This window comes from Poromitra crassiceps (assembly GCF_964638095.1).
Source record: "Poromitra crassiceps genome assembly, chromosome: 16".
Taxonomy (NCBI): Eukaryota; Metazoa; Chordata; class Actinopteri; order Beryciformes; family Melamphaidae; genus Poromitra; species Poromitra crassiceps.
In genome coordinates, this window is record NC_139645.1 from 3,781,010 (window position 1) to 3,805,182 (window position 24,173).

The following is a 24,173-nucleotide window of genomic DNA, read 5'->3' on the forward strand; positions in this document are numbered from 1 at the left end:
ATGATTGACTAGTTACAATTCTGGTCTAATTTATTATTATTATTATTATTATTATTATTATTATTATTATTATTATTATTGTTATTATTATTATTATTATTATTAGTGTTGTTATTATTATTTTTATTGTTGTCATTATTATTATTATATTATTATTATTATTATTATTATTCACTGTTATTGAAGTATCATGTTAAAAGATTAGAGACACCCATTCTTGTTGTCTTGCTCTGTGTCCTACATGGATATACAAAATAGCATTTTGGTGAAAGACACCGGCCTTTTCTCCTGTTCACCACCAGGGGGTGTGTATGTCTGTCTGTCTGTCTGTCTCAGGGCCGCTTGCATTGAGCCAGCTCTCTCTGCCCAGTGAGAGTGGTCCCTTGTTTAGCAACGATGCAGCTATTTAGCTAGTGCCTTGTTTGCATACCAAAACAAGAGTGTCTCTTTCGTCCCCTGGACACTTGGCCTGGACCGTCAACAGTAGCTCGTCCCAAGCGGAGCTTGCAAATCAAAGCGTCAATTTACCTGCGTCATAAATGACAGGTGGACTGCAAGGTTGCTGTTGTTTCTTGTCACTTTCTCACCTTTACACTCACTCCTTTTGCACCTTCTCTCTCTCTCTTTGCTCTCTCTCTTTTCATGCTCTCTCTCTCTCTCTCTCTCTCTTTTCACGCTCTCTCTCTCTCTCTCTCTCTCTTTGCCCCCTGAGGTTTCACTTACATTTCTACATGCCCAGACAGTTGCACACCACTCCAATTCACAAGTCTCTGTGTGCACTAACCCCACCTCACAAGTCCCTATATGCCCCTATATCGAGGCTGGAGGCTAAATAAATGACTATCCCCGACCAGAAGTACAAAGGAGCTGAGAGGTGTAACCATCAGAAGCTGCTGCTGCTGCTGCTGCTTCCAGGAACCCGGAATATCTCCTATCAGCTGCTAAGAACATTTTCCATAACAACCTAACCTACCTCTGTGTCTCCAACCGTGTCCACTGTTTTTCAGTAGGGCTGCAACTACTAACGATTATTTTCATAATCGATTAATCTGTCGATTATTTTCTCGATTAATCGATTAGTTGTTTGGTCTATAAAATGTCAGAAAATGGTAGCAAATGACGATCAGTGTTTCCCAAAGTCCAAGATGACGCCCTCAAAGGTCTTGTCTTGTCCACAACTCAAAGATAATATCAGTTTACTGTCATACAGGCGTAAAGAAACCAGAAAATATTCACATTTAAGAAGCTGGAATCAGAGAATTTAGACCTTTTCTCTTAAAATTGTACTCAAAACGATTAACCGATTATCGAAATAGTTGTCGATGAATTTTCTGTCGATCGACTAATCGATTAATCGTCGCAGCTCTATTTTTCAGTAAGTTATTTTTAAAAGAAAGAGTTAGATATTTCACAAGACAAAATGAAATGTGTTTTTGGGATCTATAATCATTAACAGGATATCCCTCCTGCTTGTTTTCACTTGATGGATGAACAGTGTGAATAATAAGCAGAGCAGAAGGTTCCAGCGTTTGTTCTGAATAATAAGCAGAGCAGAAGGTTCCGGCGTTTGTTCTGAAATTCCCCCTGGTCTCACTTCACACTTGTGACTCACTCATAAGTCAGTGGTGTTGGAGGCGGAGCTGCTTGTGCTTTATGGTTCTCATCAGTGCTGATGGAGCTCAGTGGAGTTTAGGCTCTTCTCTGCCAGGCGATGTGATGTTCCACCATAAATCAGCTGCTCAGGCAGTGAGATGGGCAGATAAAGTAGCATGTGGCTCAGTTAATGCCAGTCTTATTATAATTTGAGAAGTGTGTGTGTGTGTGTGTGTGTGTGTGTGTGTGTGTGTGTGTGTAAAGAGCACCCGTGCGGGCGACCTGGCGGAGCTGGATTTTTTTAGTTAGGTGATTGCCCCGATTACCTAATGATGTGAGGTCATCAGTGATGATGTCATCGGTGATGTCATCCTTCCTGGCTGAGGGCCTGTGTCCACCTAGCGTCTTTTCCTCAGGTCCAGTGTCTTTTTTCAGTTGTTTCCAATGGGGGGAGAGCGTATGCGAGCGCACACGGACGTCTAGAGAAAGTGTGCAGCGCCCAGCGTCTATTTTCAGAGCGCTCCGCCGTTTTTGTGCGCCTGACTCCCAGCGCTTCCAGCTGAAAATAATTTAACTTTTCAGAAAGACGCTGGTGTCGGGTGCTATTTTTCTGGCAGCTAATCATATGGGAAAACTATCGCAACAGAGACAGAACGGCTCAATTGTGGGAGCAGATTGGCTAGACACTTAATATTTCTGGTGAGTGTTGTGCTTACTGCTTTTAATAACGTAGCCTACCTGTGTTGTTAGCTTGCTAGCTGTCAGCTATCAAGCTACTACCGCACTGAACTAACGTTAGTTTCAGACTGCTTCCTTGTATACTGTGCGCTGGGATCAGCGCTCCCCAGCGCACTCCCAGCGGTTAACAGTCGGAAAAAGACGCTAGGTGGACACAGGCCCTGAGGCTTTATAAAGTTCAGTGATGATGTCATCAGTGATGATGTCATGTTCCAGACCAGGGGGGCTCACAGGGGGGTCTCTACGGGTCCGCTAGTACTAGTTAGTTTGCGTTGTTATCAGACTCTGTTGGCACTGTGTTGTTAGACTGTTAAGTACCAGGGCCCAGTTGCACAAAGCACCTTAGGTTAAGATTTCCCTTAGGGTCAGAGTTAAGGTGTCCATGAAATAGAATCGGCTGCACAAAACACCCTTACATCTTCTCCATAAGGTTAAACATTTAAGGAAAACATAAGCACAAGATTTAAGGGTGTTTTGTGCAGCCGATTCTATTTTATGGACGCCTTAACTCTGACTCTTTAAGGGAAATCTTAACCTAAGGTGCTTTGTGCAACTGGGCCCAGATCGGCTGCCTTACAACCAGCTGGATTGGCCCAATGCACGTGGGCCTGGGCTGGTCTTTTTTAAATCCCCCAAAAGTTGAATAAAGTGATTCACCGTAAAGTGATTTTCTTAATTTTCACTGCAGTGAAAATTGTACAGGCTAATTACGAATTGCACTAGACAGTGACTTAAGTGTTGCATTACCGCCACCTACTGGATTGTTATATTAAAGCCACATAGTAATCCTGATAGTCAATGGATTCATTCCTTATACATCCATGACTGAATGAGCCTGAGGGACATGAGGAGTGATGATTAGTTGGGTAACGGTCATTCTAGCAAAGAAACTCTGGTACTGTGGAAGCTGTGCTCTAGGAGAACTCTAGGTCAGGGATACTCAACTTGCTTTGCCCGGGGGCCACTTTCGTGAAATGATAGAAGGCCAGGGGCCAGTTAATTAACAATCAATAATATACATTTTTCTGTAGCGGATTGTAGGTTTTTGGGGTGTCAGCCGGAGTTTAGTCTGACAATGTTGTGCACACCGGATAGTTAGTTAGGTTAAGTTAGTTAGGTTAAGTACATACATAAGTGCCTGGGTAGCGAGCAGACGGCGGTATTTGACAATTTAGCAGCTAAATCATAGATTATTGAAAGATATTCCATATTCCAGACTGAAATGCATTGGGCAGGAGTATTGGCCAGAATGACATGAACATTTGGACACTTGGTATCTTGCATGTTGCGTTCAGGTGCACTGTACATTTTCTTTTTCTTTTTCTTTTTTTTGCAATTCCATCGCGGGCCACACAGGGGGCGCCCGCGGGCCGCATGTGGCCCGCGGGCCGCCAGTTGAGTATCACTGCTCTAGGTCACCTCATCAAAAGAGGCAAACTAAGAGCAGAAACATTTCAAATCAGCTGCAGTGAGATGGTTAGATGTGAAAGTGGCCTTCTACTCCCCCAGGCTCTCTCATCTCTAAATTTAAAATCTCAAAACATGAGGAGTTGTGAGCAGGACTGTGAAAAGGTCTGACTGTCTCCTGTCCTGTCTCCTGTCCCGTCTACTGAGGACAGGTCTGTCTGTCTCCTGTCCCGTCTACTGAGGACAGGTTCCAAAAACCTGACATCATGTAATACCAAAGGTTGATGTTTCATGACATGACGTAAGTCTCTTCACAGATGTCTCCTATGATCATTATGGGCCCATAGCCTACTAGCCATTAGGGGTGGGGGGGAAATTCGATACACCATAGTATCGCGATATTTTGCCTGACGATATTGTATCGATATTTGGACGCCAAGTATCGATATAAAAAAATAAATAAAAAAAATGCAGGCCATGCCAGGCCACGCCACCGGGCATCTGCCCGAAGCGCCCGATGTTGCAGTCCGCGCCTGCAGTGGCTTATTGAGTCCAGAGAAGCTTAATAATGTAGCCTACATGTGGGGCCAAAACAAAACAAAACAAAAAACACTGCATGTTTTACTTCCGGTGAGGTCAAGGAAAAGGTAGGAAAAGGAGTTAAACAATATATCGAAATATAGCAATATTCAATATATCGCAATATGCAATATATCGCAATATCGGCGATATCGCAATATCGCAATACTATCGTATCGTGACTCAAGTATCGTTTTAGTATCGTATCGTGGGCATCTGGTGATTCCCACCCCTACTAGCCATAGCATTGGCCTTCCAGCCTGTATGCAAACCTTTGACCATTGTGGATGAAATGTCTTTAGTTGTGATTCTGATTGTGCTGTGGATCTCTCATGAGCGGTGTCCTGGATCAAGTCTGAATTTAATTGAATTTAATTGAACCCTATGAAGCAAAGCCGTGGAAGTTCTATCACGTCACACATTGGCAAAGAACTTGATGTTTTGCTCTTGAAGTTGGTCAGTTCACTTCTTGTAGATGGCCCGCTAGGTGTTTCCTACTGTGGGTTTAATCTGTTGGGATTTAGAGAGCTGTTAGTCTGGCCGGTATCTGATGCCAGCAAGGATACAGACGTGTCGTGACTCGTGATGAGCCACAGCCGCTAGAAACCTGACCTGAAGGACGAAAAGAACAGGAAGAAAAGTAGATTTTGTTTCACCGTTGTTATTTTTTGTTCTCGCTTAAACCGAGTGTTTTATGGTCACTCAAGATTCTCTGGATCACGTGTTGGCTTGGTTCAAGCCTTAAAACTCGTTATATTTGGATTCATCAAAATGTCTATGGAGAAAATGGACACGGAACTTACTTCCGGGGCAAATTACGTCACGAAAAGTCACGTGCCTGTTGAGCGCTATAGCAGAGGTGGAACTATGACTCTGGAAAAGTCCCCGTCTCGTGCGAGCTGCGCAAGGACCCCAAGATGGCCACAGGGCCAGGCTACAGTAGGCTTCCAAACGCAAGTCCAAAAACCAAGGGTAGGCTTCATCCATATTATTTACTGTCGATGGGTGGGCCCGATCTAGCTTTTCAAGTCCCAGGGGAGAAAATATGCGATTAAAATAAAAATATGCTATTTACAGGACATAAATGCATCGTTACCACATGCCCCTACGGCCTCTGTTCCAGCTCCAGGCCGTTGCACGCCGCGTTCTAGCTCTAGTCTGTCTGCATCATTTTCAGAAGTTTCTGTTCTGGTTGACGAGCTCAACATAAACCAAGCAGAAAATAAGATCCAGGTTGTAAAAAAACAACAGAATTCTCCTTTAACAGCTTTAACATTTTGTTTGAGCAAGGTTATTCCACGTGCTTTGAAAGTGACTTATATGGACTGGATGTGTCTACCTAGAAGAGACGGTAGCTTCTTCTCCATCTCGGTGGCAACACTTGCATGCTAACTGGCCCAATTATAAACCAGTGCATGAGCAGATTTGCAAACACACACACACACACACACACACACACACACACACACACGCACGCAGCAACACGCCCGTACGCGATATTGACGTGAGCGATATGCTACAGTACGCCCCGCGGGCGGCCCAGGTCCCAGTTTGGCGCCTTTGTCTCCATGCGAGCGCGAGCAGTTTTAGTAAGTGGACACCCCCTCCTTCATCTGACATGTCATGTGGAGGAGAGGGGAGAGGAGGCCCTCGCTGCATGTTTGTGGAGCCCAGCGACGCTCTGTTAACGCCAGTCTGGCAGCGGACGGTAACCCGACCGCACGAGGAGCTGACGCAGGGTGTGTAAATTAAACGCGCCTCCTCTACAGTACCACCCCCACCCTCCTCCTCCTCCCATCTCTGTCTCTATTCCTTTTCCGCTGATGTTTTCACCTCATAAAAAAAAAAAAAAAAAAAAAACGCGTGCGCGACGTCGGTGACGTCTTCCATTTGGAAATAGGACCGACGGTAATCTTTTGCGGTGTTTACCACCCTAAGTACAAGCGTAAGTGGAGAGGCAGTGTAGTGGCTGTGTGTGTGTGTGTGGGGCTGCAGTCTCAGACAGCTGATTGTAAAAGGCTGACACCCAATCTGGCTACCGTGCAGCTAGGATCGGGGGGCGGGGGCGGGGGGGTTGGGGGGGCGCGCACCACCCCAGTTTAGACGGATGGGTTAGCAGCAGCGAGCAGCGAGCGCTCGGGGCCCCCGGCAGCAGCAGCGGCGTCCCGCAAGGGTCAGTGCCAGGACCGCTTCGAAAATGTGCAAACCATAATCCCCCTCTGACATTAATAATTTCACATGGAGACAAGCAGGGGGCGACGTGGCGGTGGGCGGGTGGGTGGGTTTTTTTTTTTTTTTTGGGCGGGGCGTCAATGTAAGCAAAGGTCTTTTTGGCTGGCCTTGTTTCATGCTGGCAGTGCTGATAGACACTAAAGCCATTACTCACGGCGCAGGCATCTCCAGAATGTATTCTTAGCCTCCTGTCTTCCTATCCGTCACTGCAGAAAGGTTGGAGGGTCAAAAAATAAAGAGGTAACCAGTCCACAGGGCTGTCTGCACCGCCGCTGTTTACCGGTGGAGGGGAGGGATATTTTAAACCCCCGGGAGAGAGCGCACATATTCTACCCCCTCGGTGGGCTTGACTGACCTTGGCCAGTGACAGAGCGGAGAGACAGGAGAGGAGCTAGAAGTTAGCTGCCGGCAGCTTCAGTAGAACCATTGATAGAAACGGATCAAGAGGCAAGGAGAAGAGAGGAGGAGGACGAAGACGAAGAGAGAATCAAAACTGCACCAGGAGTCAAAGAGCCTACAGAAGAGGAACTGAGCGAGGAACCGTCTCGAGGATCCAGGGGGAGGATAGGAGGACTCTTTAGGGGAGGAGAGAGGCAGCCAGGCTGAGCTGACTTCGCCCCCCCAGGGGAGGAGCTGCAGTAGCCGGCCAGGGCTGGTCCCCGGGCTGGCAGGGCTGGTCCTACTGCTTCTCCACCTCCATTCCTCCCAGCTCCTCTCATCATCATCATCATCATCATCCTCCTCCTCCTTCTTCTCCCTCTCGCCTTCGCCCCCTCAACCCAAGCTGCTGTGCAGTGATGATGAACTTCCAGGCAGAGCCCGTGAGGAATGCTCCCCAAGCGCTTCCCAAACCACCTCTCCTCCTCCTCCTCGACTGAGCGAGGAGCACTCCTCCTCCTCCTCCAGAGGTTGGTTAGCTCCACACGAGGACCTCGGCTGCAGCAGCAGCAGCAGTATAGACTGTCTGTCACCCTGCTGTCCTCTCTCACTCACTGGCTGAGTGCACCGAGAGGCTGAGGGCAGTTTGCTGTCCTCTCTCACTCACTGGCTGAGTGCACCGAGAGGCTGAGGGCAGTTTGCTGTCCTCTCTCACTCACTGGCTGAGTGCACCGAGAGGCTGAGGGCAGTTTTTATTTATTTATATTTATTTGTTCTGTCGTGAACCGGAACAGTGGCAACCTTTGCTGTAGTAGCGCTGTGCAAGGACCAGCTCCACTCACCCAAGATGAGCCGCTGGTTGAAATGCACCTCCATGTACTTTGTAGGTATCCTTTCTTTCTTCTGTTTGTGGAACTGTTAGCAGAATCATCACCAAATGCATTTTTATGGGTAGGATTTTGTGTGTGTGTGTTTTAGACTCGAGACTCGACTCAAATCGATCGAAAAGCTGTTTCTCAGTGTTAACCACATGTAACCCAGTGAAGGAATCCTCCTGGTTATGATATTATATAGGAACTGATTTATTACCTCGGAACAGTTTTGTACTTGACGTCGAGCGATTGTGCACTGCTAATTTCAGTTCTCCGTCATTTTGTTTTGTGGTTGAATCAGAGTGGAGCTTTCATGTAGTGCTTGATATATTGAGGAAGATGATGGCAAAAGCATGAACGTCGTCTTCCATCTGTTTTGGACCGTCCAGTTTGAAGTTCTCACTCCAGCGTCTGTGTGCTGCCCCAGAAGCTCATTCTTACCTTAATAAGAATACTCTGTTCCTAATGCTTTGTGTGTGGTGCAAAACGCTCGTGGGTATCTTTAGTGCTGCTGCACTACACCACATTCTTGGCCAAATTGATTTGAGGTCTAACTTGTCGTGACCTGTGAGTGTGAGTGTGTGAGTAACCTCACTATTATTTCACTTAGTAGTTAACCCATTGATACCTGATGCAGCATTTGCGTGTATATCCCTCATTTGTGTGTGTATCCCTTTAAGGCCGCGAACCGCGTTAACGCGGTTCGCGGTCTTAAAGGGATACACACACAAATGCTGCATCAGGTATCAACGGGTTAAGGGGAAGAAGTGGAAGCTCATGTGTTTTGGTATGAGGAACCTTCATGCGTGCGTCTGACATCTGACCCTCCTCTCTCTCCTCCTCGTCAGAACACAGACTGGAACAAGTATGACGACCGGCTGATGAAGGCGGTGGAGCGCGGCGAGGTGGACAAGGTGGCCGCGGTCCTCAACAAGAAGGGCATCATCCCCACCAAGCTGGACGTGGAGGGACGCTCTGCGTGAGTACACACACACACACACACACACGCGTGCACACACTCGCACGTGCATGCACGCACACACACACGTGCACACACTCGCACGTGCACACACTCACACGTGCACGCACGCACCCACACACATACGTGCACGCACGCACGCACGCATGCACACACACACGTGCACACAGGGGCGTCATGCAAGCCAAAACTCTGGAGGGGGCGACATTGGGCGGTGACCAAAGGTCGCCAGGCAAGCTAAACATTCTCAGAGGTGACCTAAGGTCTGAATAGATCTGCAATGATTCAATCAGTCTGCCCAGATAAAGTGTGCTGAATCCACTCATGACTGATTGATTTATCTATCAATCGATCCACTTAGCTATTTCAAAAATGTTGGCCATTTGAAGCCAGATTTAGAGGAATATCTCATTTTAAATTAACATTAGGATTAGACTGTAGTGATGTCATGATTCAGTTTTAACCATCAATATTTTTGCTCCTTTTCTCATGAGGGTAAATCCTGTATATTTATTTGGAGATTTTGGTCAATTATTTGTGCTTTTATGGTTAAGTCACTCACGTCTACACTAGCTTCTACACCATGCAAGCCAAAACTCTGGAGGGGACGCCAGCTAAAGATTTCAGCAGTGACCTAAGGTCTGAATAGATCTGCAATGATTCAATCAATCTGCCCAGATAAAGTGTGCTGAATCCACTCATGACTGATTGATTTATCTATCAATTGGTCAATATGTTTATTTAGAGATGTTGGTCAATGATTTGTGCTTTTATGGTGAATCTTGCTTCACCCAAAATGTTATTCACATAAAAAGACTATGCTAATTATTTTTAAAGAACTGCATTTTGACCTGGAGATTTTTTGCTAAGTGTTTTGCTAACTACAGTATAACGTGATAGTGGTGGTAACAGCTCACTGCCATAACAGCTCTGGCTAACATTACAATGCTAACTTTAGCTGCATGGTACAAGTAGCCAACTAACTTGCTATGCAAACTATACCTATAGTAACTAGCAGCATTTCGGGGATTGATAATCTACTATTAATGACCGCCATGAATTTAGCTTTTTTTTCTTTTTTCTTAAAAACTCAGTTTCAATGGGCATGACGCTTCTGCACACACACACACACACACACACACACACACACACACACACACACACATACATACATACATACATACATACAAACAAACACACTATGACATATCCAGTCATTCAGATATGTGCAATATACGTATGCAATATGTACCTTTTGAAACGTTTGCATATATAGGCTACTTATGTAAACTCTTGCATGTACTAGTCTATAACCATGCCAGTTCTCTCTTGCTCGCTACGATCTACTATGCTGTGTTGAATAGTTGCATAACTAAAAATACTGACTATCTCTAATTCCAAGCATTTCCGCGGTGTCCCCAGCATACACTCCTCCTGACCCACTTTATGCCTTTACAGATGGGTTATTCCTCTAGAACGAGGTCAGTCGTATTCAGTTTCACCTCTGACCTCCTTCAATGACATCACCCCCCCCCCCCGCCCCCCAAGAACAACAACAACAACAACAACAACAATCTCGTTGCCATGGAGACCCCTGCCAGAACCCCAGTTTCAGAACGCCGCCTTCATCCCAATAGCCCTACACATGGATCCCATTACAGTTGTGTCTCATTACGTGTCCCTTATTTATTTGCAGAAATTCCTCTTTGAGTGTTGATCTGCCTGTGGAGGTCAGTGTAGGAGTTGGGAGTTTTTGTATAAAGAACACTTGTGCGGTCACTCCATGTCTTCACCACTTTGTGCCTGGTGCTGTTGGACCACACAGGAAATGACTCCCCCTGGCTGCAAAACACAGATCTGACCCACGTCCCACGGTACTGATCCGGTTAGGCCCCCCCAGCTGCAGGCTATTATCAGGGTCACTTACTTGACCTGTTGAAGTACGGTCGGTGTGCCATGTTTCATAATGAAGTACATACGGTGTGCCATGTTTCATAATGAAGTACGTACGGTGTGCCACGTTTCATTATGGGAGTCGTGGATTCATTTTGAGACTTGAGTTTTGTGGCTTTGCAAATAGTCGGACATATAAGGTACATAGGGTTTGATTGAAGAGTGTGAAGGGAAGGGTGAGATGTTCAGGAGCGCTAAGTGTGTTGAAAAATAGCTTGGCATTTAAACACCGTCTTAACGAATGCACTGGGAAGAACGCTGCGATGTCGCAAACTGGAACATCCAAGGCCACCATTTTTCAGGTATCTCCATAGACCTATATTTATTTTGGTCTCGCTGGTGATGATGAACATGCCATGATGGCCTCATCCTTGGAATAGGATAAAATGTCTCTCGTATAAAAAAAGATCAACCGTTTGATCACCTTGAGAGCGAGCTCTATGCGCGCACAGAAAAAGAAAACCCTAAGAACATCCTTAATCCTAGATATGTGGAGAGGTTTAGGGGGGGTCTGTGATCTGTGTTTCAGATTGTATTTGGACCTAAGGCTTTGTGACACACGTCCAGATACGGAGCAGCAGATTCCAGAAGCCAGCGCGCCGAGCGTTTTCAGCAGTGTGTGAAATTCCCTTCATGGCACCAATTGAACAGAGACACGTTTGCGGCACACGTGTAACATGTAAATACAAACAAACTGACACTCTGAAACATACATCGTCTCATCTCCAGTGTTGGGCAAGTTACTTTCAAAATGTAATATACTACATATTACTAGTTACTTTCATTTGAAAGTAATAAGTTACTTTACAATATTACTTTCTGTGTAGAGTAACTCGTTACTTATTACACTACTTTTGCATTACTTTTACCAAAACAACAGCAGCAGCAGAATGACATCGCCGCCACGGAAACCATCCCGAAAAATAATTTCAACCGCCTTGAAGTCAGTGTAAACAATCCAAAATTCTAAATGTTATCCTTTTCCTTTGTTATTGTCATCTATAGTGGTTATTTGCATAAAAACACACAGTTTGATTAGGAAATGATTGTATCTTTTTTAAATATGTGCTTTGATCAAATGTAACTCAATTTGTAACTTGAGTTACTTGACAAAGTAACTGGTATAATCCTAAATCCTATAAGTAATAAGTTATATTACTGAGTTACTGCTAAAAGTAATATATTACATGTAATATGTTACTTTTGTAACGAGTTACCCCCAACACTGCTCATCTCATAATAAAAGAAGGTGTAGTCTCACGATTCAATGTCATCATCTTCACCGTTCTGGCCCCCAGGGCAAAATAAACCCAACTGATTTGACCAGGCATTCATCAAACATCGTTCATGTGAACGTATCTCTCAACACATGGGGAAGGAGGAGGTCACTCTTTGGTCTAGTCTAGTCAAAACAAAAGTAAACCGCTCGACTGAGTCAGCGAGTCCTCATATAGTCCAGCGGGGCCACACACAGACCAACATGTGTCTGGGGCATGCTAGCCTCTCTGCTAAAGCCAGCGGAGATCAGAATAGAATGACGCTCCCTTATAATCATGGCGCACTGTGGGGGCAACTAATTACAGCGTGTTATCCCTCGATGTATAATTTGCTGTGGCCTGGATTAGCCTCACCATGTTCTCAACTAATGAATTTAGCACAAACCGCTCTGTGGAGGTTTCCAGCTGAGTAAACGGTTTGTATCTCCCCCCTTCCCTGGCGTTATTGGCTGGAGGCTAGCTAAAGGCTAGCTAGCAGCGCCGCCACACCTGCTCGTTTGCCGTTGTTAGCTGACGCGGGGGGGCTTAGCGGCACAGGAACGGCACATGACGACACAGCACTTGAGACACTTTACTCACATGGTCACATGATCACGGTCACATGATCGTGACACTGACTAAAGACGATAGCATTGTTGGTCAGGGTTAGCGTTAGCGGCGGTGACGTTTCTGCTGAACTGTCTTTAGAATAACAATAATGACAAACGCAGTGAGTTTGGCTGTTGGTGACGTCTATGCGAGGTTGAGCCTGATGTTGTGATGGAAGTTTGGACTTCTACATTTTCTTAAGGTTAAGATTATAGTGTGAAAGACAATGTTTGACGTCATTGTGGAGGAAGCAAAAAAACGATGGTCAGTTGATGGTCAGTTACATGTCCCAAACTGACGTCAATACTTAGCACTTTTGCTACCAGGCAGCAGTGGCGTAACGAGTCTCTGCTGGGCCCAATGCAAGATGGTGAAGTGGCCCCTGCCCATCACAATGCACAGCAGACCACCGTGCTTTACTTGACCAAATCTGCTGTCGGACTCGGAGCAGCAACAGATGAAAACATAATTTATTCAGTGGCGGCGCACTGTTGAATATTTTCTGTACATATCAAGGTATCTCCTCTTACAGAATAGTTTTTTTTCCACTAAGACAGACAGGATAGGGTTATGAAGGGTCAGTGCACAGCTGGGATCAGTGTTGAGAGAAGTCCAGACAATGGCTCCTTCTTAAAATGATAGTATGTGAGGAAGCAGGGAGATAGGAGAGCGCAGAAAGCCTGAAGACTGAAACAGTCCAAGGTCACTTCTCACACACCAGTCTGAGAAATGCTGCTGCCCTGGTACAACACCTCAGAAGATCACCACAGAGGCCAACCAATCAGAATTAGAGAAGACGTTAGAGATGGTGAATGAATGAATGATGTATGTGATGCGACACCATGGAGCAGATCCATTGGCTCAGTCAGTACTATATTTACTTCCTGCTTACAGTTAAAGCGTACGGCTGGGACAAACCAGAATCATCTCAGATGCAGATGTGTCATGGAAGCGTCTTCACACCAGAAACGCTCTGTTTTGCCCCCCCCCCACCCCCCCCCCCCCCCCCCCCCCGCCGGTCATGACTTGTGTTGACTTCATGCCTGGCTGCACGCGGCCGCTCGCGTCACCCACCAAAAATAGACCCGGCGCCGAAACCCTCGCTGCAGCGTGGCGACACGACGTAGCTGGTGTGATCGCTTTCCCCTGTTAACAAGGACGCCGGAATGAAACGTCCTCGCCGGTGAGGCATTGCTTTAGGGTCGGATACGCTTCTGGTGTGTTTGGGGTGTTAGTGGCTGTGTGGATACTAGTAGTCAGTATCATAGATCAGCAGATACGATAGTGGTGAGATAGAGGCGGGGCCATGCGTGGCGCCCTGAAGTGTTGCAAGCCCCCACTTAACCTGCATTATGTGGTAGTGAGTGACGCCTCTGCCAGGCAGTTTTGATTTGATGAAACCGCGTGGTGAGTATCTTGACTCTGTGGTGTTTTTAGACAGACACATTCTCATCCATGGCTCAGCTAGCAGCAGCATAGACTTTCTCCTGGACTGTCTCTGTGCACTCTCTAATAATAGCAGTCATCTCCTGAGAGACTGTCGACCTGAACGCCGCCACAAGGAGCTGGTGCCAAGATAAAATGACATAGACTTCAACGCAGACTCATCTCTGACAATATGACATACACATGATTTGTACTGTAAGGCTGTATTAATGTGCATTTGCCCTGATTTATTTATGTTTGTTTATTTATTTATTTATTTATTTATTTATTTATTTACCGTATTTATTTATTTTTCACAACTTATGCTAGTAACCATAGCTTTGTAGGTATGTCTGCTTATGGGTTTTGTATCTTTGGATTATGGATTACTATTATGGATTTTAGTCTCTCAGCCCTTTTCCCTCACAATGATTCAGAGAGAGACATAAAAGCTGCATTGTGATTTGCATGATGAGAGTCATAATGCAAAACGTGATCGCACTGCACGACGCGTTTGTTTTTTTCAATCTCAAAAATCGTTCCCGCGGTTATAGTGCCATTACGTCACTCCCTCACCGTGCCGTGACTTGTCCCCTAGTAATCACACAAAGTCATGAGGAAAAACCCGCTGTCCCCATGAATCTTTTGCAGCTATTTATTATTTTTTTGCCGTCCTTTAGAGGCATTCCTCCGGTAACCTTCTGGAAAGTCCCACCATGGCCCCCGTTAACAGTCACCTCACTTATCACTTATGTGATTTGCTCCAGTAGCTTCCTGCCCCGCTGTCTGTCTGCCGCGGGAGGTCAAGGCCCTCCATGGCCTCCAGCATCTCCTGGCCATCAACAGGGCTTTTAATACCCTGGCCGGTGTTGAGGTGACAGCCTAGCTGTCTCCTCGGCAGATACCTCGGGGTTAGGGGCATAAACAGGTTCCTGTGGCTCGCTGCTGCTGCTGCTGCTGCTGCTGCTGCTGGTGGTGGTGGTGACACACTGAGATTGGTTTACAGTGCTTTGCAGACCTCTGGGCTATAGGCCACACTGCGCGCTGCGGCTATGGGTCAAATCAGTGAGAGGGGAAAATAACTGTTGCCAATCAAAGAAGTTACAGGCGCTCAAGTATTGTTTTCATAAAGGAATACACTGACTTATTGGCAAATTAATAATGAATTAGAATCTAATTATCAAATTAATTATTATTAATTATTATCTAATTATTAGATTAATAATTGACAATTAGCATTTTGCTCTACAGTACCAGGTTGCCAATATTTATATTTGTTGAATTCCATGCAGGCTAATACTTAATGTGGTGGCGGTGCATGGCAAAGTTGGCTTTGCATCAAATTTAAAAAGCAGCCTAGCACACTAAACACTGAATACAGATGTGAAATTGCCACCGATATTGTTGATTTTAGAACAAGTTGCTCCTCGAGCTTAACTGACAAAATGTCAACGGATGTCACCTTCCGTCCAGACAGGACGTACTGAGAGGGACAGTGAGAGGTGAGAGAGGCGGGCAGAGACGAGCTGAGTAAATGAGCACCCTGTGTGGGCAGGTAGTGTATCATTTTCTTTATTGTGTTTAGCATTCGATAGCTTCATTCCACTTGGCTAGCATCTTCACCTTTTGCGTAGCACGGCCATAGATCGTCCATTGCTCAGGTTCCCGCCAATTCTAACAAATGGTCGCTGCAAGTCTCCCAAATGGTCACGTGGTCACCTGACCTCTCCCCTGACGTGTTGCGAGAGGACTGTTGCCTGGTGACGCAGGGTTAGCGCTGACCTAGCAAGCTAACTTGAAACAGAGATCGTGAGTTCACAAACTCCACACAAACCACACATATTTACTTGAATGAATATGGGGGTGAAGGGATCCGTCATAATCTGAGATCACGTTGACTTTCCCCATCGACTCCCAATAGACTCAGACCGGCCGAAAACCTCCAAAGTGGGCGTGTCCGTGGAAAACCGTGGGGAAAAACGCGCGTGCCAAAATGACAGGAAGTGAGTTGAAGTTGGGCCGTCTTGCTTGAAAATCACATCGTCTTTGGCGCGGCCGATATGAAAACAAAACACCGTGCTGCTCGAGTAGCTCTTGGACGGCCTCGGAGTCGTCACAGAGGTTCTTGCTCATATGCGTCCAGAATGCTGATGGTGCTGATAGCAAGAAGCCAGGCATCCGTTTACACTCGTTCTCTTGTCCTGAAATTTCACCCTCGCTCCCCCCCCTCCTACTTCTTACACCCTCCTCGCCCCCCCTCCTACTTCTTACACCCTATCACTTTTTCACTTGCCCTTCTCTCCTTCCCGCTGTCTCCCTCAGTCTCACACTCTCCATCTCGTTAAGCCCCCCTACTCATGACCTGTCCATCTCTCCTCTCCTCTCCTCTCCTCTCCTCTCCTCTCCTCTCCTCCTCTCCTCTCCTCTCCTCACCTCTCCTCCTCTCCTCTCCTCTCCTCTCACACTCTCCATCTCGTTAAGCCCCCCTACTCATGACCTGTCCATCTCTCCTCTCCTCTCCTCTCCTCTCCTCTCACACTCTCCATCTCGTTAAGCCCCCCTACTCATGACCTGTCCATCTCTCCTCTCCTCTCCTCTCCTCTCCTCTCCTCTCCTCTCCTCTCCTCTCCTCTCCTCTCCTCTCCTCTCCTCTCACACTCTCCATCTCGTTAAGCCCCCCTACTCATGACCTGTCCATCTCTCCTCTCCTCTCCTCTCCTCTCCTCTCCTCTCCTCTCCTCTCCTCTCCTCTCCTCTCACACTCTCCATCTCGTTAAGCCCCCCTACGCACAACCTGTCCATCTCCACTCTCCTCTCCTCTCCTCTCCTCTCCTCTCCTCTCCTCTCCTCTCCTCTCCTCTCCTCTCCTCTCCTCTCCTCCTCTTCTCTCCTCTCCTCTCCTCTCCTCTCCTCTCCTCTCCTCTCCTCTCCTCCTCTCCTCTCCTCTCCTCTCCTCACCTCTCCTCCTCTCCTCTCCTCTCCTCTCACACTCTCCATCTCGTTAAGCCCCCCTACTCATGACCTGTCCATCTCTCCTCTCCTCTCACACTCTGCGTCTCTCTCTTCCTGTCTTCCAGGTTCCATCTGGCTGCGACGAGAGGACACCTGGACTGTCTCAATCTCATCCTGGGACACAGTGTTGACGTCACAGCGACTGACGCCACTGGTGAGTTGGACAGTGATCCGGGGGTTGGAGAACGGTTACTTTTAAAAATGTAATCCGATACAATTACTAATTATTTACCCGTTAAGAAATTGTGATTGGTAACCTAATCGAAGTATCACAATATTAAAGTAATGTAACTTTATTACTTTCCGTTGCTTTTGGATTACCTCAATACCACATTATGCAAATGAAGAAGATAAACACCTTCCACAGTAGCTTTGTAAACACCCAGCAGGACCAGAATCTGCCTTCTTTATTTTCTGTCCGGTCCCACAGCAGCTAATGACCTCGGCAGCTAGCGTCACGCAGCTAGCATCACGCATCTAACTAGCCCGCTAACGAGCAGGAGTTCATGTGGAAAACGGTTCTCGTTGTGTCAGTGAACGGTCTCCAGGCTGTGACGGAGGAAGACAGACCCACAACAGACCAGCAAAGAGACTTTATTCACTTTAATTAATGCTCTGAACTCTGTAGCAATGACTGGCTGCACTGTGCCAGGGTCAAGCTAGCGACAACCACGACACAACGCCTCCGGGCATTACTTTCAAAATAAAACTCTCGGGGCTAAGCACTGTGTGAAAACCACTATTGACGACATGTAATCGGAGTAATCTTCCGGGAAAAGTAGGGAAAATTTAAAATCGGCATGTAGCCTATGCATCATGGTAGTATATCGTTCTTTATTTTTTTTTATTTTTTTTTAAGTATTTTTAAATTGTAATCCTGCTGGTAATCTCAAGTTTTATTAAGTGTATCGGTAATCCGATTACATCTACAGTAAACACATTCAGGTCATGGTTGAAAGCAGGACCCTTTAGACATGGACCACCCACATACTTTTTTGCCATGAGTCAAAACTCCAATTTGCACTGAGCTTCTTGATGCCCCCTAATTAATTAAGTATAATGTAATTTCCACTTATCAATTAAGGTGAGTTAATTGGCTAGGTGCCAGAGCCTGCCATCTATTTTTGTGGGATGAGAAATGAAGATGTAGTGGGAAATTAAATTATTCATATTCATGGTGTGTTTGTGTGAATCTACTATAACAGCATCTGTCTGCCAGCAGCAAACGCATTCATTATCTTCATTAAGGTCATGTTACACTCAGCAGCTGAAAGCATGAAAAAGAGCGGTGTCAAACTGACACGTCTCTCTTCTTCCCCAGAAACGACTAAACAAAAGCTTTTCAAGCAGATTATTATTAGAATAAAAAAATATTAAAATATTCAGTTTTAACGTTGATGTCAAATTAAATGTATACTCCATGGAAGAAACCACAGATATGTACAGTATATGCATTTACATGTATTCACCTTATTCACCACACCCACTTTTTCTCTCTTCCGCGTTACACGCAATTGTATTTGTTCTTCCGGTTCAGCGCTACTCGGCGGCCAATTTCAAAACAAAACCTCACTATAATAATGAATAAAGTTTGGCAACATTCAGAATTAAGCTGCACTGCGGCCCAACTTCAGTGACATGTTCATAGCGTTACTGCTGCGAGGAGCCGATGGCTGTACCGGGTCGGCATTTAACGTTAGTTACAAAAGCACGTCGACAGTGTTTTCTCACTGCCAGTAGCCTACAGTAGGGTTTGACAGATAGCTAGTCCGACCGGTGTCAGCACAGCCAGCGCTCCCAGTCCTCGCTGCTCGTTAAATATTTCCAAATAGGCGTTATTCTGATAAACTGGTCACATATATGTTACGTTCTCACCCGACAAATATTAAAACTTTAAAACGGTTTATTTTTTGTTGCTTGAAAACAGCTTTTTGGCAAGTCTAAAAATGACTACGGTAGGCTTAATCTACTTCCATGTCTAGAAACCGGAAAAAGACGATTACAAAATGACGTCATGCAGAAGCGTCCTTGTATGGGCAAAGAATAAGGTGAATAACCTTTATGAACTATATCTGTGTCATGTGATCATTTGTGTCAGCTGGTAGTAGCAAACACATTTCATTGGAGGTCGACTGTCCCTAATGAAAGCATCCACTCTGCAGGCTATCCATTTGGATAAAAAGCCTAATGGATGCAGACTGAGTGAAAACATGAATCTGATGATTATAATAATAATAACACACACTGGCATTTGCTTAAGTACAATGACATGTAACCGCTAAACGTGAATGTACCTGATTTTCTTATTTTATTGGCTTTTAGGCAAAAATGCTCTCCATCTGTCGTCGAGGAATGCACACTCTCTGTGTGTGCAGAAGCTCCTGCAGGTAAAGTGCACTTTCCTTCTCATTGTATCTAGAACACCATACGCACTCGAAGGACATTTAGTCCAGTGATGAACCATACATCAGATCTGCAATTAGGCCCCGCCCCCTTTTAGGGGGAAAACACAAGCCTCTCCCCCCGTTGACTTCAATGTAAGGAAAATTAAATTAATTTAAATTAATTTAATGTAACCCCCAAAAAATTATAGAAAAATAACAGAATCAATCTGGTTTATTAATGATCCCAAAACACCACGACATGACAATATATTACAACTCGTCTGGCCATAGAATGGGCAAGATACACCGGAAATATGACTTTGACCCATCTAAAATCATGTGACTCATGTCACATATTTACATTACAGCCTACAAGCCTACAACGACGCTGGGCTCCACTACAACAGCATTTCATGTCGGAAGACTAAATTAGCAACAGGCGCACACCAGAACTGAGATGGGTCATGAGTCACATGATTTTAGATGGGTCAAAGTCGTATTTCCCATGTATCTTGCGCATTGTGTGGCCAGACGAGTTGTAATATAATCTATTATTATTATATAGATTATTGTCATGTCGTGGTGTTTTGTCGTCAACGGGCAGAGGCTTGTGTTTCCCCCCTAAAAGGGGGCGGGAACATGTGCCGCCAGCAGCCAACTACAAAATGACGTATAGTGCAGAAAAACAACATTGTTTATGTGTTTGTCATTTCTTTTGTTTTAGGAGTCGCACACTTTTTCGCCCACAGTTTCTGACGTTGTGTGTGATGTGTGTGTAGTCTACTGCGTGTGTGTGTTCCACAGAGCACATATCTAAACCACTAGGCCAGTTTGCCTTTCAGCTCCCTTAAATAAGCCTTTACCCTCCGCCTCCGGCAGCCTTAGCCCCACACTGACTGATCTTTACCCTCCAGCCTCCGGCAGCCTGAGCCCCACACTGACTGATCTTTACCCTCCAGCCTCCGGCAGCCTGAGCCCCACACTGACTGATCTTTACCCTCCTCCTCCTGCAGCCTGAGCCCCACACTGACTGATCTTTACCCTCCAGCCTCCAGCAGCCTGAGCCCCACACTGACTGATCTTTACCCTCCAGCCTCCGGCAGCCTGAGCCCCACACTGACTGATCTTTACCCTCCTGAGCCTGAGCCCCACACTGACTGATCTTTACCCTCCTGAGCCTGAGCCCCACACTGACTGATCTTTACCCTCCTCCTCCTCCTGCAGCCTGAGCCCCACACTGACTGATCTTTACCCTCCTCCTCCTCCTGCAGCCTGAGCCCCACACTGACTGATCTTTACCCTCCAGCCTCCTGCAGCCTGAGCCCCACACTGACTGATCTTTACCCTCCTCCCTCCGGCAGCCTGAGCCCCACACTGACTGATCTTTACCCTCCAGCCTCCGGCAGCCTGAGCCCCACACTGACTGATCTTTACCCTCCTGAGCCTGAGCCCCACACTGACTGATCTTTACCCTCCTGAGCCTGAGCCCCACACTGACTGATCTTTACCCTCCTCCTCCTGCAGCCTGAGCCCCACACTGACTGATCTTTACCCTCCTCCTCCTGCAGCCTGAGCCCCACACTGACTGATCTTTACCCTCCAGCCTCCAGCAGCCTGAGCCCCACACTGACTGATCTTTACCCTCCAGCCTCCGGCAGCCTGAGCCCCACACTGACTGATCTTTACCCTCCTGAGCCTGAGCCCCACACTGACTGATCTTTACCCTCCTGAGCCTGAGCCCCACACTGACTGATCTTTACCCTCCTCCTCCTGCAGCCTGAGCCCCACACTGACTGATCTTTACCCTCCTCCTCCTGCAGCCTGAGCCCCACACTGACTGATCTTTACCCTCCTCCTCCGGCAGGCTGAGCCCCACACTGACTGATCTTTACCCTCCTCCTCCAGCAGCCTGAGCCCCACACTGACTGATCTTTACCCTCCTCCTCCAGCAGCCTGAGCCCCACACTGACTGATCGCTCAACAGTACGCCCTGTTGAGTCACCAGGATTTATGTGTTTACAATGAGGGGGCGATCTCTCTGCGCCACACATTGTGCCCGCGTAGCGTTTTACCCATCATCCTCCTCCTCCTCCTCTCGCATCCCCCCCCCCCCCCCCCCCGGCTCGGTATGGCAGCGATCTGAACGGAGGTGCTGCTTGTCGCTGGGTGGGGGGGTGGGTGCTGTCGGTGGTGTTGACAAGCCTCCCCTCCCGCGGACCCGCCGTCCATTCTTGGTGCCGTCATCGCGCCGGAGATAGCGAAGCTGGACGCCAAACACCCCCCTCCCCCTCACCCACTCCCCTTACTGCCGCCCACCATCTCTCCCTCTGTCAACCCAAAACCCTGGAGGTATAGGATTTCCCCCCCCTCCTCCCGCCCCCCTCTCTCTCTCTCTCTCTCTCTCTCTCTCTCTCTCTCTCTCTCTCTCTCTACTCTGCTCTGCAGTCAGCGCCCCCTGCCTCTCCACACCCCCTCCTGCGCCCTCCTTGTCATTTGAGCAGCGCGGCTCGTTTTTGGACCCTTGTTGCTAGAGAGAGTTGGGTTTTTATAGTGGGGGGCCTGCCCTGAGCTAGCGGGTTTGCTGGCACAAAGCTCCCCCAGCAACATGAGGCTCCGCTCTCTGCCCCGGTTAGCATTGAGTCCTCAAAGCTTTCATAGCAGGCCCTCATCGCCACATCGGTACGGGCCGTCGCTGTCTGTCTGCCTGCCTGGCTGGCTGGCTGGCTGGCTGGCTGGCTGTGTGGAGAGAGAGAGGGGATATCACAAGCATCACATCATAGCAGCTTAATAGCATGTGTGCCTGCCTGCCCTGCTGCTCAGGTTCACAGCCACGACCGCTGAAATCAAATCATTTCACATGTTTTGCTGCACAATTATGATGGATGGAACCACAATCAATAAAACTAAGCAGGGATTCATTCTCATAATTCTTCTCCTCCGAGGAGATTGTGTTTTTTTTTGCCTGTGCACATTTTCTAGTTAGTTTGGAAAGAAACTGCAGCTTCTTGGACTCAACTTTGAACAACTTTATCGACCCCATCTGCCTTTCAGCACCAGTGACATGATTCTTATTTCACTTTGCTTAGTTGTGCCAACCTGTGCTGTGTGTTGTCTTAACCTGTGCTGTGTGTTGTCTTAACCTGTGCTGTGTTGTCTTACAGCACAACTGTCCCGTTGGCAATGTGGACCTGCAGGGGAGGACGGCTCTACATGATGCTGGTGAGATTCCCCTCCTCTCCTCTCCTGACCTCTCCTTTCCTCCTCTCCTCCTCTCATCTCCTTTCCTCCTCTCCTCCTCTCTCCTCTCCTCTCTCGATTCCTGACATCTCCTCCTCATCTCCTCCTCCTCTCCTCCTCTCATCTCCCTCTCGCTCAGTTTGTTTAGTTCTCCGCTCTTCAGTCTCTTATCGAACAAAACTCCCCATGCGATCCTCAAAATATGATCACCAACACCGAGAGTCTTCTCAGTGTCTTCTTCTTCTTCTCCTCGCCCTGACAAGACACTGCTGCTGTACTATGTTCTTCTTCTTCTACTCCTGACAAGGCACTGCTGCTGTACTATGTTCTTCTTCTTCTACTCCTGACAAGACACTGCTGCTGTACTATGTTCTTCTTCTTCTCCTCCTGACAAGGCACTGCTGCTGTACTATGTTCTTCTTCTACTCCTGACAAGGCACTGCTGCTGTACTATGTTCTTCTTCTACTCCTGACAAGACACTGCTGCTGTACTATGTTCTTCTTCTTCTACTCCTGACAAGACACTGCTGCTGTACTATGTTCTTCTTCTACTCCTGACAAGGCACTGCTGCTGTACTATGTTCTTCTTCTACTCCTGACAAGACACTGCTGCTGTTCTATGTTCTTCTTCTTCTCCTCCTGACAAGGCACTGCTGCTGTACTATGTTCTTCTTCTTCTCCTGACAAGACACTGCTGCTGTACTATGTTCTTCTTCTACTCCTGACAAGGCACTGCTGCTGTACTATGTTCTTCTTCTACTCCTGACAAGACACTGCTGCTGTACTATGTTCTTCTTCTTCTCCTGACAAGGCACTGCTGCTGTACTATGTTCTTCTTCTACTCCTGACAAGACACTGCTGCTGTACTATGTTCTTCTTCTACTCCTGACAAGGCACTGCTGCTGTACTATGTTCTTCTTCTACTCCTGACAAGGCACTGCTGCTGTACTATGTTCTTCTTCTTCTCCTGACAAGACACTGCTGCTGTACTATGTTCTTCTTCTACTCCTGACAAGGCACTGCTGCTGTACTATGTTCTTCTTCTACTCCTGACAAGGCACTGCTGCTGTACTATGTTCTTCTTCTTCTCCTGACAAGACACTGCTGCTGTACTATGTTCTTCTTCTACTCCTGACAAGGCACTGCTGCCGTACTATGTTCTTCTTCTACTCCTGACAAGGCACTGCTGCTGTTCTATGTTCTTCTTCTACTCCTGACAAGGCACTGCTGCCGTACTATGTTCTTCTTCTACTCCTGACAAGGCACTGCTGCTGTTCTATGTTCTTCTTCTACTCCTGACAAGGCACTGCTGCTGTACTATGTTCTTCTTCTTCTCCTGACAAGGCACTGCTGCTGTACTATGTTCTTCTTCTACTCCTGACAAGGCACTGCTGCTGTACTATGTTCTTCTTCTACTCCTGACAAGACACTGCTGCTGTACTATGTTCTTCTTCTCCTCCTGACAAGGCACTGCTGCTGTACTATGTTCTTCTTCTACTCCTGACAAGGCACTGCTGCT

At 46.9% G+C, this 24,173-nt stretch overlaps 1 protein-coding gene across 1 annotated transcript in view; it reads left to right on the forward strand.

The window, feature by feature from the left end:
* Nucleotides 1-24,173, forward strand: part of uacab (uveal autoantigen with coiled-coil domains and ankyrin repeats b) — a 68,518-nt gene that overhangs the window by 28,214 nt on the left and 16,131 nt on the right. Inside the window, exons 2-5 of the mRNA XM_083652656.1 lie at nucleotides 8,648-8,778; nucleotides 17,099-17,187; nucleotides 19,356-19,420; nucleotides 22,579-22,636. Coding sequence (XP_083508782.1) covers nucleotides 8,648-8,778; nucleotides 17,099-17,187; nucleotides 19,356-19,420; nucleotides 22,579-22,636 — 343 coding nt within the window. The remainder of the gene's footprint in view (nucleotides 1-8,647; nucleotides 8,779-17,098; nucleotides 17,188-19,355; nucleotides 19,421-22,578; nucleotides 22,637-24,173) is intronic.